At 33.2% G+C, this 16,875-nt stretch overlaps 1 protein-coding gene across 2 annotated transcripts; it reads left to right on the top strand.

Annotated features, from left to right (window-relative positions):
• Nucleotides 1-4,336: 4,336 nt before the first annotated feature.
• On the top strand, nucleotides 4,337-7,438 carry LOC121241369 (scarecrow-like protein 22). 2 transcript variants are annotated; one of them, XM_041139110.1, is made up of 2 exons: nucleotides 4,337-6,626; nucleotides 6,740-6,948. In XM_041139110.1, exons 1-2 carry the CDS (start codon nucleotides 4,885-4,887, stop codon nucleotides 6,795-6,797), a joined length of 1,800 nt encoding a protein of 599 aa, XP_040995044.1. In that variant the 5' UTR covers nucleotides 4,337-4,884; the 3' UTR covers nucleotides 6,798-6,948. The 2 variants fall into 2 exon arrangements, with proteins under 2 accessions (XP_040995044.1, XP_040995043.1); XM_041139109.1 differs by having other exon boundaries at nucleotides 4,338-7,438.
• The last annotated feature ends 9,437 nt before the right edge of the window (nucleotides 7,439-16,875 follow it).

Below are 16,875 nucleotides of genomic sequence, written 5' to 3'. Positions count from 1 at the left end.
CAGCTTTTGGGCTTTTAGCCAACAGATCTAGAAAGAAAGGAGAGGGTTTTTGAATAGAAAACTCCCAAGGAAATTAAGAGTAGTGAGAGTGAAAATAAGAGTGATTTTAGGTTGGGACACTTTACACTTCATATATATATATATATAAAGGAGGAAGAGGTAGGAGAGGGATCAGCTGTTGCTACAGTAGTACTGGTACTTCACATGGGAGGGAAGATAAACAAATTAGCTTTTCTGTTCTGACATGTCCAAATCAAGGTTTTCCTAAAGATCAATTCATGGCAGACTACCTAAGCATGTCCCCCCCTCTCTCCACCATACGTATCCAAAATTTCAATTTTCCCTACCCAACCAAACGAGCAGATTCTTCAAATTCTCACCTTTTCCCTACCCAACCAAACGACCATACGGAACACAACTTCTCAGTTCTCATATTCTCAAACTACTTAATCACTGCTCTTTCATAAATTCTTCACAAACTATTTTATTACTATTCACTCATAATCTAAGATACTTTTAACATCTAAAAGAAGTCTTAGTTTGTCAATGGCCTTCCTCCATCACACTCATATCTAGTTGCTTCATATCTGTAATTGATATAATAATATTCCACCTAATTATAACCCCCCCAAAAAAAAAAATTTGAGCATTTTGAATACGAGAGATGTTCTTCTTCGTCCGGGATTTTGTTACCTCTTCCATATAAAAAGAAGATTGGCATCGCTAGCTGTTTTGAACATTTCATTCATGTGCTCAGGAGAAGTTTAGGTTGGGAGAGAGGAACTAACACCACTGAGTGTCCCTTATAAGATTGGCCATTTACAGATTTAGACAAAGCCTATCGGACTGATCTAGAGGGCTGCAGAGAGAATAAAAAAAAAAAACAGCATAGGAAACCGAAAGTAATATGAAAACATGTTATATCATCAAAGCTGTAGTAGATCAAACAACGAAACAGTTCCAAGTTACCAGCTATTTACATCATGCTCCAGTACCTTTTAAAGCTTTGCTTTCCTTCATGATCATATATATGAAATTGACAGATAATACCATCAGTACATGACATATACCCTTTTGTTTACTCCATTTTTTGTAAGGTATTTGTTCCCATGTTTTAAATAACTAAAACAATAAACGTCAAGATCTAATAAGATAATTTTTTGTTAGGGAGGTTCAGATATGTCATAATATTAATATACCTTAATATTTCACAGAAACTCTTGACTAGAGTTGGCTTTAAGTGGTAAAGGTTGTAATTTTAGTGTAATGTTCTCTCCAGATCTAAGGTTCGAATCATCTTAAGTGCAAACAATTTTTATGGTCTAATATTGGACTGATAAAACTTTCCCTTTAATTACTTCAGTTACCTTGCAAGAAATTTTTTGCTGAGCGTCTATGCTCGCCTTTAATTTTCTTTTTCTTTATTTATTTATTATTGAGCTGTTGTAGCCATTTGATGATTAGGGAAATACAAAAAAAATAACAATTCATGACAGCATACCACAGGGAATCCTCAATTAATTAAAGAAGTGATGAGTATTAAAAAAAGCATTGAAAAATTATATTAATATTATCTATAATAATAATAAAAGCCATGAAGCGACTCGTAGCAGCCAACATACTGATAATTTTCTTGATCTCTCATTCAACCTTCAATTCGTGATCTATCATGAGATGGATTTGCTTCTTTTTCAAGGCAACTTGTTAGGATATGGATTATTTATTGCAACTAATAAGAGAAGACTTTGTTTTCTGTCGTAATACCTCAAGGATTTTGTTAGGATTGGGTCTTTTTTATTTTTATTTTTATTTTTTAATGACAGGTATAATAAGTAAGGAAAAAACTGTTTTATCCTCTCACTGCTTGGTATTTTTTTTTATTTAGTAATTAAGAAAGTGATTTTAAGTGTATTATGATATTTTTTTAAATATTTAAATATATTTTTTTAAGTGTAATTAAGGATTTAAGTGTATTGTGATAAATATATTTTTTTAATTATTTAGTAACCCTTAATGAAATGAGGATCATTAAAAAAATAATCCAAGTTTATCAATATGAGGACAGATATACCTTTTATTTTCACCAAGTGACTATACCATTCTTAGGCATATACAACATGGTAAAACATAATTACCATTGGGTATATATATTTTTTAAATATTTTATATTATTTAGAGAGGCAAATACAATATGTAGACTTTACAACACTTAATGTTTAAACTTTTATATTATTCACCTATGGACTTTACAATATTTAGGTTGTATTTAGATAATAAGATATTTTTAAGTATTTTGTAAATAGTAGTGAAAAAAAATAAAAAAATAATGATAAATTATTGAATAGTAGTAAATAGTAATAAAAAATATGTAAAAAATTAATAATAAAATAATAAATAGTAGTGAGATATGGTGAAAATATCTGAGATATTCTTGATACCTGTTTATGTTTAAATTCATATTATTCATTGAAAATATTTAATATAATGAAATATTTATATTATATCTATTTTTTAAAATTTATAAAAATATTTAGATGAAAAAATTGTAAAAGATGGAGTGACGATGAGCCAATGAGGTGGGTTGGCTTATAAAATAAGTATTTAAGAAAAAAAAAACTTTTCTTTTAATTCGCAAACACTCGATCATGGCCACACAATTTTATCCCAAACAAAATATCTCATCCGTCAAATCTGTCTCGATATTTTCAAAACCCCAACAAGGCCTTTCATTATCTCGTGTCGTCAGATTCAGTTTCGAAAACCAGGCCAGCAGAAATTGTTCCCAGCGAATTACTATGATGCCCCTCCATTTAAGCACTCATGGCCCATGGTACAAGAACACTAGGCGACCAATCTTTTATGCAATCCGTGCAAGTTAATAAAATTAATTAAGACCAATTATTTAATTAATAATAATATCTTATATATATTTTTTAATTTATAATTTATAAAGAGAAAATTTTTTACATTCACATTATTAGAATAATATTTATGAAAATAATATAAAGTTTAAAATTAAATAATAAGAATCATAGTCTTATTTTAAAATTAGAAAGAGAAGATAAGGATAATGTAGGAAATACGCGTAAAAATTATGAAAACACTCTGACCCAATTTACCCTTTTCTCTGTCTCGTTGGTCCCTGCGAAAGAAAATACGATATGGAAATAGAGAGCCACGCGCTTATGACAAAGTTTCTCTTGTTATTTCAGGGAAGTAAATTTTCGTCCAATGCTCGATCGAATGGTTTGAATTTTGTTGAATTGATAAAATATTGTTAGAATATTATTTTTAGATATTATTATTTTAAAATTTTAAAAATTAAATTATTTATTATATTTTATTATGAAATTTAAAAAAATTGTAATGATGAATTGAGATAGATTTAGAAACTAAACGATAAGTTGGTTCTGATATAGAAAGACTTTTAATTCATCTAATTTTATTTTATTTCATCATTATAATTTTTTAAATTCTTATACAAAATTTAATTAAAAATTTAATTTTTTTAAATAATAAAATAATATTAATATTAAAAAATAATATTATAATAATATTTTATTCAACTCATCTAAAATCATCTCATTTCATTTCATTATCTAGATTCTAAACGAGTCCTAAGACCTCGTTCACTGTCATAAAACATTTTATCTCATTTCATTCTATCTTATTTAATCATTATAATATTTTCAAATTCTTACAAAAAATTTAATTTTTTGAAATCTTAAAGTAAAAATAATATTAAAAATATATTTTAATAATATTTTATTTAATTTTTATTTTAATTCATCTCATTTAAAAAACAAACGAAAACAAACTTGGACTAAAGATAATAAGGTTCAGTAAATTAGACTCTACCAGTTGAAAAAAAAATAAAAAATAAATTGGACTCTACGTTAAAACATAACATTTCTTTACATGAATCTTGAATTTAATTAATTTTTTAAAAATGAGCGTTATAATTCATTTGCTAATAAATAATCATGTATACAAGTAAATTTCACTGTAAATCCGAGAAAAAAAAAATCACTGTAAAAAGTATAAAATATTCCTTTATTTTATTTTTTATTTTTTATGGAGTCAGTCACTTTTTAACAAAGATTGCAGCCTTGTCAATATCATTACCCTCACCTAATACCTTCGTCACAAAACGTTTGAAGTTTATGTGTTAGTGTTACAGTGAGTGTTAATTACTTTGAAGGCTGTGCATGAGCGTGTGGGGATGGAGAGACTGAAAGAGACCCTACAAGGTAGATAACTACGTCTACAGACAAAAGCCACATAAAAATAAAAATAAAATAAAAACCTTATAAATGTGTGAGACAGAGAGAGAGAGAGAGAGCTTTAGCACTTTTTATATGTTGCACGCATCCATATAGCAGAAAACACAAGGAAGACAGAGTCGTCCAAAGAGAGGAGAAAGAAATCCCCACCAAATTAGTGTTGTTTTTATTTTATTTTTTATAAACCACGGAACAAGTAGAAGGAGAAGAACATGATGCAAAAAAAGGGTTGGTGCTGTATCATAAAAATTTAGAGCCCAAACACATTAGCATAGAAGAAGATTTGCAGCAGTTGAGGTGGGTGGGGTGTGTGTGTGTGTGTTGAAATGGATTTCTGGAGCTCTCTGCAGACTTGTACCATGTGTCTTTAATTTTGTGTCAGAGTTTCAACCCTCCAAAGTCTGATTTTGTTTCTTAAATTTACCGTCCGCCTCTCCCTCCCATCTCTTGTTTGCAAATTCTGGACCAACCCCATAATACTTCTGGTTTTTTTGGCTTTGAGAAAGTCTTTGTTTGGGGGTTCTCGTCTTCAATAAACTGGAGGGTTTTGGGGTCTTGAGGGTGTGGAGATTGTTGTTCTTGTACTTGTTCACTATTTTAGATGAAGGCCATGCCCTTACCCTTTGAGGATTTTCAAGGGAAGGGGGTGTTAGGTTTCTCAACTGCTGCATCTTCCGATTTTTCCCAGCATCATCATCGTCATCATCAACAATCACAAAAGTGGCACACCAACAAAGAAAATTGCTATGTGGGCACTGAGCCTACCTCTGTTCTTGACACTAGAAGAAGCCCCAGCCCTCCTACTTCAACCTCAACCCTGTCTTCCTCTCTCGGCAACGGCGGCAGCGGCTCCACTGACACCAACATCAACACAACCGGCGTGGCGGCAGCGGCAGCAGCAGCCTCCGAAAACCCGTCCCAAACCGGCTTAGACATCGGGGAAAAATGTGGGCTGGGAATGGAGGATTGGGAGGGCGTGTTGTCTGAGTCCTCACCAGGCCAAGAACAGTCCATTCTCAGAATGATTATGGGGGATATTGAAGATCCGTCTGTTGGACTCAACAAGCTCTTGCAGGGTGGGAGTATTGGCTCCCATCAGGACCTTGAATTCAACGCTGGCTTCGGCATCATAGATCAAGCTACTGGCTTTGGTTTTGAACCCATTTCCACGGCCAATTCCGTGGCCAGCATTGACCCTTCTTTACCTATACATTCTTCGGATTTTCCCTTCGGCAATGCAAGGCTTGGTTCGATTTCAGTTCCTAATCCGAATCCGAGCCCTTTCTTCTCTACCCCAACAAGTAATGCTTTGCCGGTTTCGCTTCCTCCAGGCGTGTTCCTTCAACAACAGTTGCAAGCAATTGAAGCTGTGGATGAAAAACCGCAGATTTTCAATCCCCAGGTGGTAATAAACCAGAATCAAGCTCAGTACGCTCAAAACCAGGCTTTGTTTATGCCTTTGACTTATGCCAATTCGCAAGAACATCACCTACTCTCGCCTCCGCCGGCGAAAAGGCTCAATTCTGGGACTATTGGGGCAAATTATCAGGTCCCAAAGGTGCCGTTTTCGGATTCTGGGCAAGAGCTATTTCTTCGGGGACAGCAGCAGCAGCAAGGTCACATGCTTTCCCAGCACAGTATCCAACAAAGGCCAATGATGGTGGCGGCGAAGCAGAAGATGGTGAACAATGAATTCGCGAACCACCAGCAGCAGCTTCTTCATCAGGAGATAGTTGACCAGCTAGTCAAGGCAGCAGAGCTGATCGAAACGGGTAACCCGGCACTCGCGCAAGGGATATTGGCGCGGCTCAATCACCAGCTCTCTCCAATCGGTAAGCCTTTCCAAAGGGCTGCTTTCTATTTCATGGAGGCCCTGCAATTGCTCCTTCACATGAACACAACTGGTAATTCTTTCACTATGTCGCCACCACCACCCATTAGTCTCATTTTCAAGATTGGTGCTTACAAATCGTTCTCCGAGATCTCCCCTGTGCTTCAGTTTGCCAATTTTACCTGTAACCAAGCTCTTCTTGAGGCCTTGGAAGGCTGTGATAGAATTCACGTTGTAGATTTTGATATTGGGTTTGGTGGCCAGTGGGCTTCTTTTATGCAAGAGCTCGCCTTGAGAAATGGCGGTTCTCCGGGTCTTAAAATCACTGCATTTTCATCCCCATCCACACACGATGAACTCGAGCTCGGTTTCACTCAAGAAAATCTGAAGCATTTTGCCAGTGAAATTAATATTGCGTTCGAGTTCGAAATTTTGAGCCTTGATTCGTTGAACTCCGGTTCTTGGCCATTGCCCCTTCGGGTCTCGGAGACTGAGGCAATTGCGGTAAATCTGCCAATTGCTTCCTTTTCGAATTACCCATCATCCCTTCCTTCAGTCCTCCGTTTTGTAAAGCAGCTCTCGCCCAAAATCATGGTCTCCTTGGATAGAGGCTGCGATCGAACAGATGTTCCATTGCCCCACCACATTGTTCATGCCATTCAATCTTATTCCAGCCTGCTTGAATCGCTCGATGCAATCAATGTGAACCATGATACCTTGCAGAAGATAGAGAGGCATTTACTTCAACCGGGCATTGAGAAAATTGTGCTGGGTCGTCACCGTTCTCCTGAAAGAACACCACCTTGGAAAAATCTATTTTTGTCATCTGGTTTCTCCCCATTGACATTCAGTAACTTCACCGAGTCCCAAGCTGAGTATCTGGTGCAGAGGATTCCAGCTCGCGGATTCCATGTTGAGAAGAAACAGGCTTCTCTTGTTCTCTGCTGGCAGCGAAAGGAGCTTATCTCAGCATCTGCTTGGAAGTGCTGAGAGGATCAGTACTCAGTAGCATTTTGAAAAGTGGTTCTGCAATTTAATTTTCACTGCTAAGGTGCTTCATAACTTACTGTTTTAGTTAATCCTTTTTTTTTTTTTCAAATTACCTCGACTGTGGTTCTCTTATGCTAATCTCTGCGCTTTTAGGCCTATTGTTCCCGAACAAGAAACCAAATATTCTAGTAATTGGATGGTTGCTCATGTTTAGTCTAAGGTGTTATTGCTGTAATGGTGTTTTTCATGTCTAAGGTGGTGGTGATTGTTTGTTGTACACTAGACAACTATGCAACAATTATGAGGAAAAAAGAATTTAACCCTGCTGGTATAAGTCCTCTTTGGTGCATACAAGTATTGACTTTTCTATCTTAGACTCCATTCACTGTGATCAATTATGAAATGCTCCATTTGATTTGTGACCTTCAATCCTCCAGCTTGACCAAAACTTCAACTTGAAAGAATTTCTCTGAATTCCAGGGAACCTGTCAGTAAATCAAATAACTGGCCCCTTGGGATAAGTTGCAGCATGATTTTCAATGTGGACTTTCATCTCTCCACGAGCCAATGCCTCTTGCATTCCACTCATTTTGGTTAGGAATTTGGTTTAGTTGTAGCCACCAAAAATCTCCTGTATGGAGAAGATCTGGACTTTATTTTCTATGCCATGTTTGATTGAGTGCTTGCTTGCTTTTAATCCCTCTTGTCTGCTTTACCATTTCCAATGGAACTTTTGGTGTTCCAATCAGTGGGAACAAGTCTAAAGCAGATACAAATCTTTAGCTGGATTTGAGTCCCTTTGAGGGCCAACTTATTTCCTTTTACATATGGGTTCTGTCTCAATTTGTGGCTATTTTATTAAAATCCTTAACAGCAGTGTGCAGATGAGGTTATCCTTTTTTTTCAATTGAAAAATACTTTAGCCACAAATGGATTACACAAAAGTAATACTACAAACTGATGTGGCTTCATGTAGTTCGTCAGATTGTAAAGTTTCTTTTATTATAAAATAGATCTAATGGATCACATGAAACCACGTCAGCTTGTGAGATTGCTTTTGTATAATCTATTTGCGGCTATAGTAATCCTCTTTTCAATAAGATATGAATTTGCGTACCAAATACTTAATTCATTTGTTTATGCACATTGAAACCCACAACCTATCCTACCCATTTGATCCAGTTTGTTCAAAGAATTATGGCATAAATAAGTAGAAACTTATGCAGATCCATCATGTTCATAGATTTTTGGTATTGAAGATCTCAAGAACCAGGATGTTGGCCTAAATTCCTTCTAATACTTACACCCACAAAAATCCATCAATGCTTGTAATATTATGTGCCTAATGTCAATAATGGTGTGTACTCTACATGATTAAATTAATTATGTGCTTTATTATATTGCTGTATATTGTTGACATTGCAAATTATATATATATATATATATATATATATATATATATATACTTTGGTGTGTATTTTTTAATTGTTCCAGTAATGAAATCACATGGGTCTAGTACCATTGGACGCCCAAATGATTAGTTTAAACTATTTTTTTTTTTTTTAAGCAACTTGAAAGCTCTTTCTTCATTTAAATATGATTTTTGCCAACATAATCTGTATCAGATTATTATTATTTTTTTCTTTTTGATATAACATATTATGGTAGGTGAAAGTGTATGATTGTTATTATTATTATTTTTTAAAATGTGCATTTTTAATGAAAGAATGATCACTAAAAACCCCGTAATCTAATTCAGGATAATTAAAATTTTTTAGGGCACCACTTGCCATGTTTTTAACTCAACCTCCCTCTTCTCTTCAAGCTAAGGGCACCCAAAACTCTTAAGAGAGAGGCACAATCGGACTCCCTCTCCAAATAAAGTATTATTTCCTAGTAGATGTTGTAATTTACCCATAATTATCATATATATTTCTAGGGAAAAGAGTGTGCCGCCCCACTTTTACCGCTCTAGTTGACAGCTTGCATAATTTTTTTTTTACTTAGTGATTAAGGAAGTGATTTTAAATATATTGATATATTTTTTTATTTTTTAAAAGTATTTAAATATATTAAAAAATATAAATAACTAAAAACACTAGGCATACCCACTCAGCGGTAAGAGTGGAGCGGCATCACTCATATTTCTAATCATTTATTGTGTTTATGTCATAACAAAAAAGAAAAATAGATAAATTTCGAAACTTCTTTGTATTTATAGAAAACGTTTACCTGATATAAAATTTTGTATTTATTTGAATTAAATCAAAATAAAAAAAAAAAGCCCATTTTTTTTAAAAAAAAAAAATAGATTAAATTTTATTAGGTAGTTACGTAAAAGTACTATGATTGTTGTATGTTTATATTTTTTTATAAAAATGTTTAGATTAGATAAATTTTATTGAAAAAATCCATTCATCATTTTAATTTGTATTATCTCTCATCATCTCATAATGTATCATTAAGGGTGAGTTTGGATGTTGAAGTGAGTTGAGTTGAGATGATAAAATATTGTTAGAATATTATTTTTTAATATTATTATTATTTTAAAATTTGAAAAAAATTGAATTGTTTATTATATTTTATGTTAAGATTTGAAAAAGTTATAATGATGAGTTGAGATGAGTTGAGAGTTGTTCATGTTCCAAACGAAGTCTAAATGATAAGTTTATAAGTAAAATATAATAAATAATTTTTAATAACTTAATATTATATTATAAAATAATAAAAAGATGATAGGAGTTAGAATGATGAATAATATTATTTTAAAAATATTAATTTTTTAATAATAAACTTTATCTTTTTCTAAAAAAATTGCAGGCTTACACAATCTAATAAAATACTTTGACAAATTGAATGGGACGATTGTGATGTCTCTAATGTGTCGCATTTTGGTTGGGGAACAGTAAGATAGAAAGTGACCTATAACCTGTCAACCTTTGGGCAACTTGGGAGTGGGACCCATACCAAAAGAAGTGAATGGTCACCATCTTTACGTCATGCCACGTGTACGGACGGTGCACAGCAAGATATATGGATGCGTGTACACCCAGGATAGAATCCAAAGATCTACGGTCCCAGTTCGGAAAAGTTCGATGTGGGCCCTACCACTGTCGAATCAAACGTGGGACACAACCCCTAGTGAAAATTGGCTCTATTGACTTCATCCAGGGCTCCTCATCGACCGATCGATGCCTTTTTAAAACAACCACCGTGCGATCGAGTTATTATTTTGTTGTTTTTGGAAATTACATTTTTCTCGGATCCTTAACGGATGAAAATGTTTTTTTTGGTTACATAAGTTATACCTTTTATATTATTTATAATCTTGACGTGCAAAATGTCAAAATGTATTTTATTTATACTCTTGACGAGGATAATATTAAAAGAAATTTTATAAAAAGAAATTTATAAATTGGTATATATGACTTCATTTAATATGTCAAATCTATTTTATAATAAAAATAAGTTTACAATCTGACATACCACTTTAAATCACGTCAATTTATAAGTTTATATTTATAAAATTTCTTTGTAACTAAACATTTCTCTTTCAAAGAGGCATGCACACGCCCTCTCGAGTCTAGATTCCTCTTGATCAAAGACATGATCCTAACGAAAATACTATTTTGATCATAATACCTCAATCCAAACACGACCGTAATACCTCAATTTTATTTAGGGAATTGTTATATATTTGATGATTTTGGTCGAAGCATAAATGTTAATTATTTCACTTATAGTAAAATTACTTGGTGTGTGTGTATATATATATATATATATATATATATATATATATATATAAGCTGATGGACTAATTAGTTTTGCTTCTATTAATAATTTAATGGGGACTTAGATAATAAGATTCATATTTATCCGATTATGATAGACATTTTCTACACAAATTATAATTAAGGTTCAAGTTTCAACCTTTCCCTCTTTATTTTATTCATAATATTGTAGGAAAAATGGTCCTACAAGCTGCATGCACGGTTCCTAATTCATCCTTCATACATAAACTCATGTACATATATATATCTAGACTGTCTGGTTTAGATAATCTTAGAACCAAGCATTTAATGGGTTTCTGTTGTGTACATATAATAACTTCAAGTCAGAATTCTTGATGCATGTGTTACGTATAACCTCGATCGGCACTTTCAATGCATTTTTGAAATAATACTCTTTACATTAATATCGACATAATCTCTCTGTCTCTGGCAATTCAAATTAACTTTATGATCATAAGCCCATTGCTATATATGTCAGAAAAAATAATATCACATATGTGTGTGTATGTGTGTGTGTATATATATATATATGTGTGTGTGTATATATATATATATATAGCCATGGCATTGCAGGGTTCATGAATGCCTCAAAATAGCGTCAGAATGTATGTAAGCTACAGATATTCAACGACTCATATATATATAATCAATATTAATTGTTTGTGTTGGTCTGAATAAACTTCAATTATTGAGAGTGTTTATATATAATCCTCGATCGTTGTACGATTAATTAGGAATTAATCATATGTTTTTGGGTCATAAGATCAACTTTATGCAATAATGGAGACCACGTACAATAATAAGTACTTGGCTATATATATATATATATATATATATTATAGGGGTTTATATATATATTATTGGGGTTTAACCAATTGTCTTTTGATTTTGGACCATTTGGGAGGGGAAAGCTGCATGGGAGAGTAGTACATCATGAGCAGCAAATGACAAGAAAGGTGACTTTCCTTTTTATCATTCTCCAATACCCAAAACCTCGATCCGGTATGGACCTCATGCGCCATTTGTATGTTAACTTTGGTCACCTCAGTAACTAGTTGAAAGCAGATTCCGAGAGAGAGAGAGAGAGAGAGCATGCACCATCCAAGCATCTTATAGATATAAAAGCGTCACGCTTTTTTCAAGCTCCAATATGGAATCACCTTTCATTGGAAGATATATGTGTGTATATATATATATGTACGTGATGACAAACACCTAATTTTCATTAAGGAAGGAATAATTGAGGAAAGCACTTTTGTATTGCAGAAGCCTCGATCTCCTAGATGTGAGGGGCCGGCCGGGATCGATAATTCAGTTATTATGAAGATCGAAGATCATATGCTAAAGATGATCACTAAATTAAGCCATTAATTTATTTGGCAGCTTTTGTCGTCTATCTATATATCTATATATCTATCTTCAAAGTTCATAATAACTGTTTTCCATTTATTGATATCAATCAATCAATGTGCTGCTCGAATCTTCAGATGATGATCAGCTGGATCACTAAAAATAAAACCTTTGTTTTCATAAACCATTGCTTTCACTTTCAGTCCATTAAATGCTGCCACCTACCTACCAACTTGCATGTAAAATCTTCTAAAGCTTACAAAAAGCATATATATTATACAAATCAAATGGGAATATATATATATATGTCCGGCCCCATATAATTAATATGACTCGTTTCATCTTCAGACCGGATTAAACTTAAGTTATATTTGAATGTTGAGTTGAGTTTAATTTTTTATAAATAGTAATGAGTTGAGTAGTGGAGAGAGTTATGTGGAGTTCATCTAAACTGAGTTTAAAATGTATTTGAATGTTAAGATGAGTTTAATATTTTTTATGAGAAATTAAAAAAAGTTGTAAGTCACACGTATAAAGATGTCTTAAGTTGAAAAAGGTTGTGGGTCTCACGTGTAAAAATACTTTAAATTGAGACGAGTTTAGTAATTTGAGAGTTGCATGCTTGGATGTTAGACTTAGCTTAAAGTTCGACTGAACTCAGTTGAACTCAGCTGAACTTGAAAACCAAACACAGCCGTGTGAAATTAGTGTAATTCTGATATTCCACTCTTCATCAGGATCATAATAGACCTAACCATTCAAGTTTTTATTCGATTTTTTTCTTTATATATAATCATTAATTGATTCCATATACACGTCAGTAGTACTTATAAAAGCTAATCGAGTTTTACTTATAATTTTGATTCCATATATAATTATTATATGTTTTTAAAACATCCCAAAATCTTCTAATTATGCCGGTGCTTATTTATTTATTTATTTATAATTTACATCGAATCTTCATGGTGCATTAATATTACATAACTGGCCAATAATTAAACTAATTTATATATTAGCAATATAGATATGAATAAGCAATACAAGGGAACAAGCTGCTCATGATAATTCATGTGGCACAAATTACCATCATGATTTAATTTGTCTGAACTATTGAAGAACATATATGATACAAGATAAATAAAACATGTACGTTACAATATATATATAATTAGAAATATTAATTACTATATTGTAGAATATCGAAGTTTAATTAAAAGCAAATCACATGAGTAGTACTGATCATCATGATCAAGGGAATTAATATTGGCAAGGATTGAATTAGGAAAGTAAAATAAAAAGAAAATTAGCCAAAAGGTGGTGCATGTGAGGTGGAAAATGGTGTGGGAACGAGAAAGATAGATAGAGAGATGCATGGTTGTGCGTGTGAGATAAAAGAAAGCTAGCTAGGGCTTTATGATGAACAGACAATCTTTTGGCCCCGGCCCCCTCCCTCTCAAAACTTTTTGAGATGCTTGCGGCAACCATGCATATCTTCTCAACTCTTTCCTTAAGTTTCCTTCCATGCTGCAGCATGCTTCTCCTTCTTCTTTATTTCAGTACTACTCGTTATAATATCTTTCTTTCTTTCTTTCTTTCTCTCTCAGTACTTTTCGTAGTCAGCTTGGAAACAACGCATTCTTTGCATCCCACACATTTTCTTTCGTACCAAAAACCAAAAAGTAAGCACTCATATGATTGCCAAAAGCCTCTTAAATGGTAGGCCAGCCCTCTCTGAAAATTACATACGCATGACACACGCTCTCCCATTGGTCTCCTCTAGCTTGGCCTTCCTGATCTTCATGCTCACGACTCTCTCTCTCTCTCTCTCTCTCTCACACACACACATATAATAGGCCAGTGGAGTAGTACTTTCGGCTCCACGTACAAGAGTTAATATAAGCATGGTTGAGTTGGCCACCTTCCAAATATTCCAGGGTCCTGTTTCTTCTTATCTCATCTCCTTCTATATTTATCTCCATTGTTTTTTTTTTTTTTTTTTGATTGTTTGATCTGTAATATGGAAACCCATAATCAATGCGAACCCAGCAGGACTCATCACATCTCACGTCTCATTCGTACATTTATTTATTTATTTCAGTTTTATGCGTTACATGACTTCCATTTCTTGTCAATTAATCATGATGCATGTAGCTTGAGCTAGTTCGGTACATTTTTTAGGAAAATACTTTAATTATAAAAAGAATACATAAGATTAAAATTACAAATTGTTGTGATTTGATATTATATGTTGGATTATAAAATTACTTTTATTATAAAGTAAATTTAACGGATTTCATAATATCACATCAATTTGTGAGTTTATTTTGTGTAATCTTTTTGTGTCTGTAATTTTTTAAACATTTCTTATTTATCCAATTATGTTCTTGATTTATAGACACATTTCTGTATGACGTTGCTTCCATTCAAGATTGCGGGAACGCCTCATGTATTTAATATCAAATATATATATATATATATGTACATATGTATAGGACATGCATGAAATATTTGTTCTTTGGCGTATATAACTGAGCAAATTTCATTGCTGACTTTCTTTTTCTCTCTAAAAAATTAATTAGTTCCTTTTTTTTTTTCCTTAAAAAATCTCTCTTTCAATGCATGCCACCAATGAATATATATATATATATATATATTTATTACTGCTCAAGTAGTACTGTGAAATATTTGGTGAGGAAATTATAACATTTCTTGTAATAAATATATATTCGAACTGTAAGGGAATTTTCTCCCACTTCACAAGTCCACTGGACCTCAGCCCAATACCAGGTCCCATGCAGTGTCCAAGATACCCATGAAACAAGACGCTTACAAAGAAAAGTAATCAAGTGGCTGATGGGATGGACATGCTTGACATCGCTCAGCCACACTCTGATCTTGAGAACTTGTACAAGGCAGAACGGAAAATACGAAGAACCCTCGATCCATTGACATGAAAGCATCAACGAACCACCAAAGAAAAAGTAAGGTCAGGGAACCACGCCGCATTAATAGCTCCACTACTCGAACTACACATCACATTGATGATGCCGTCACAGAGCTCTGTTGCATTCAAAGACTCTAACAGAAAGAACAGTACGAAAGGCACGAACTCTATAGTGACAAGCACAATCTATTCCGTTCCTAGACCTAGGTATAAATAGCAACTCCTAAGTACGAGAAGCTATCTCAAACCCCTAAACTCTCTCACTTATTTACAAACTTATAAGATAATTTACTAATTTTGGCATCGAAGACTCCCCCGGCCTTGAGGCCACCCTCTCGCAGTTACCTTCTTCTCTATTTTCTCAGGCCCAAGTTCTGAAGACCTGAGTTAATACTAAAATATGTCCTAAATGCGTGCGAAATACGACGTTAACACAATTAATTCAAACGAAAATTAATTAATGGTATCGATCTGATCCTCAAGATAAATAACAAAAAAGAAGAAATAAATGTCACTAGTTATATATATAGCAAGCAAAAAGGATAGAAAAAATGATAAATGATAATATTTGTTTCGGACAAAACATATATGTTGGACATGCACGCTGCGTCATATGTGATATATCATATATACATGCATGTTATACGTACACATGCACGTGTAAGGTCGAGAGATCAATAATTACTTGATCTAAACAAAGAAGTCCTCGTTGCTCGTGTAATCAAAGAAAGATCATGAGTTGTGCAGCTCCCACCTTAATTTCAGCTAGCTAGCCATGTACGTACGTCGTCTTTGTGTGGTTGTTGCCTAGAGGAAATAATTGGGGACAGCTTTCATCAATTAATTATTTATAAGGAGTGCTTAATAGCTTGCAGTACTAAGATAAGATCAACTTGACTTTCTAATTTCTTTTAACGTAGGTCACACATGAGCTCAAATTAAACAAGTTGACTACTGTAATGTTAACTCTTTTACCCAAGAAAACTATACCCTAAACATGATGGTTGTTGGGATTTTGAGGGCCTTGTCCGAGTGGATCATCGAATACCCTAGATCTCTGTCCTTTTGAAATATTAAGGTTGACACATATATATATATATATGATTTTTGCTATGTACAAATAAGTTTGTGTACCAATCTACATACTAATGTTGTTGTCTTCATATTTTAAATTTAAATTAGCACTGTTTCTGATCAATCATATTAAATGAGTGCGTATTAGTGTGTAAAATCGCTTACAATTAAATTTTTCACATATATAATATATATATGAGAATCGATAAATATGATCATATATGCATACACTTTGGATTAAATGTTGTTTAGAGATTTTATGGGTCAACCATTGGAATTATTGGGAGTGGAAATAATAATCGAAAAAAAGAAAATAAAGAGGGAGAAAGAAAAATTATATTTTTAAGTCAAAAGTATATTATATCATGGAGAGGTATAAGGGGGGGCTCGGACCAATTGGCGGTGTAATGGTGTCATGATCATAACTACCAAAATTATTACGACAAGATGGAAGGAAGTATATTTAATATTTTTGTTTAGGATTATCATGTTTTCTTACTTTTAACTAATAATGAAGAAACATAATAATTGAAGTGCCACTTCCATTGCCGGGCCATGCACTTTATATATATATATATATATATATATATGTATGTATATGTATGCTGGCAC

This window comes from Juglans microcarpa x Juglans regia, chromosome 7S, assembly GCF_004785595.1.
Source record: "Juglans microcarpa x Juglans regia isolate MS1-56 chromosome 7S, Jm3101_v1.0, whole genome shotgun sequence".
NCBI classification, from domain to species: domain Eukaryota; kingdom Viridiplantae; phylum Streptophyta; class Magnoliopsida; order Fagales; family Juglandaceae; genus Juglans; species Juglans microcarpa x Juglans regia.
The sequence above is the reverse complement of the archived record's forward strand: the minus strand, read 5'-3'. Positions and strand labels throughout refer to the sequence as shown.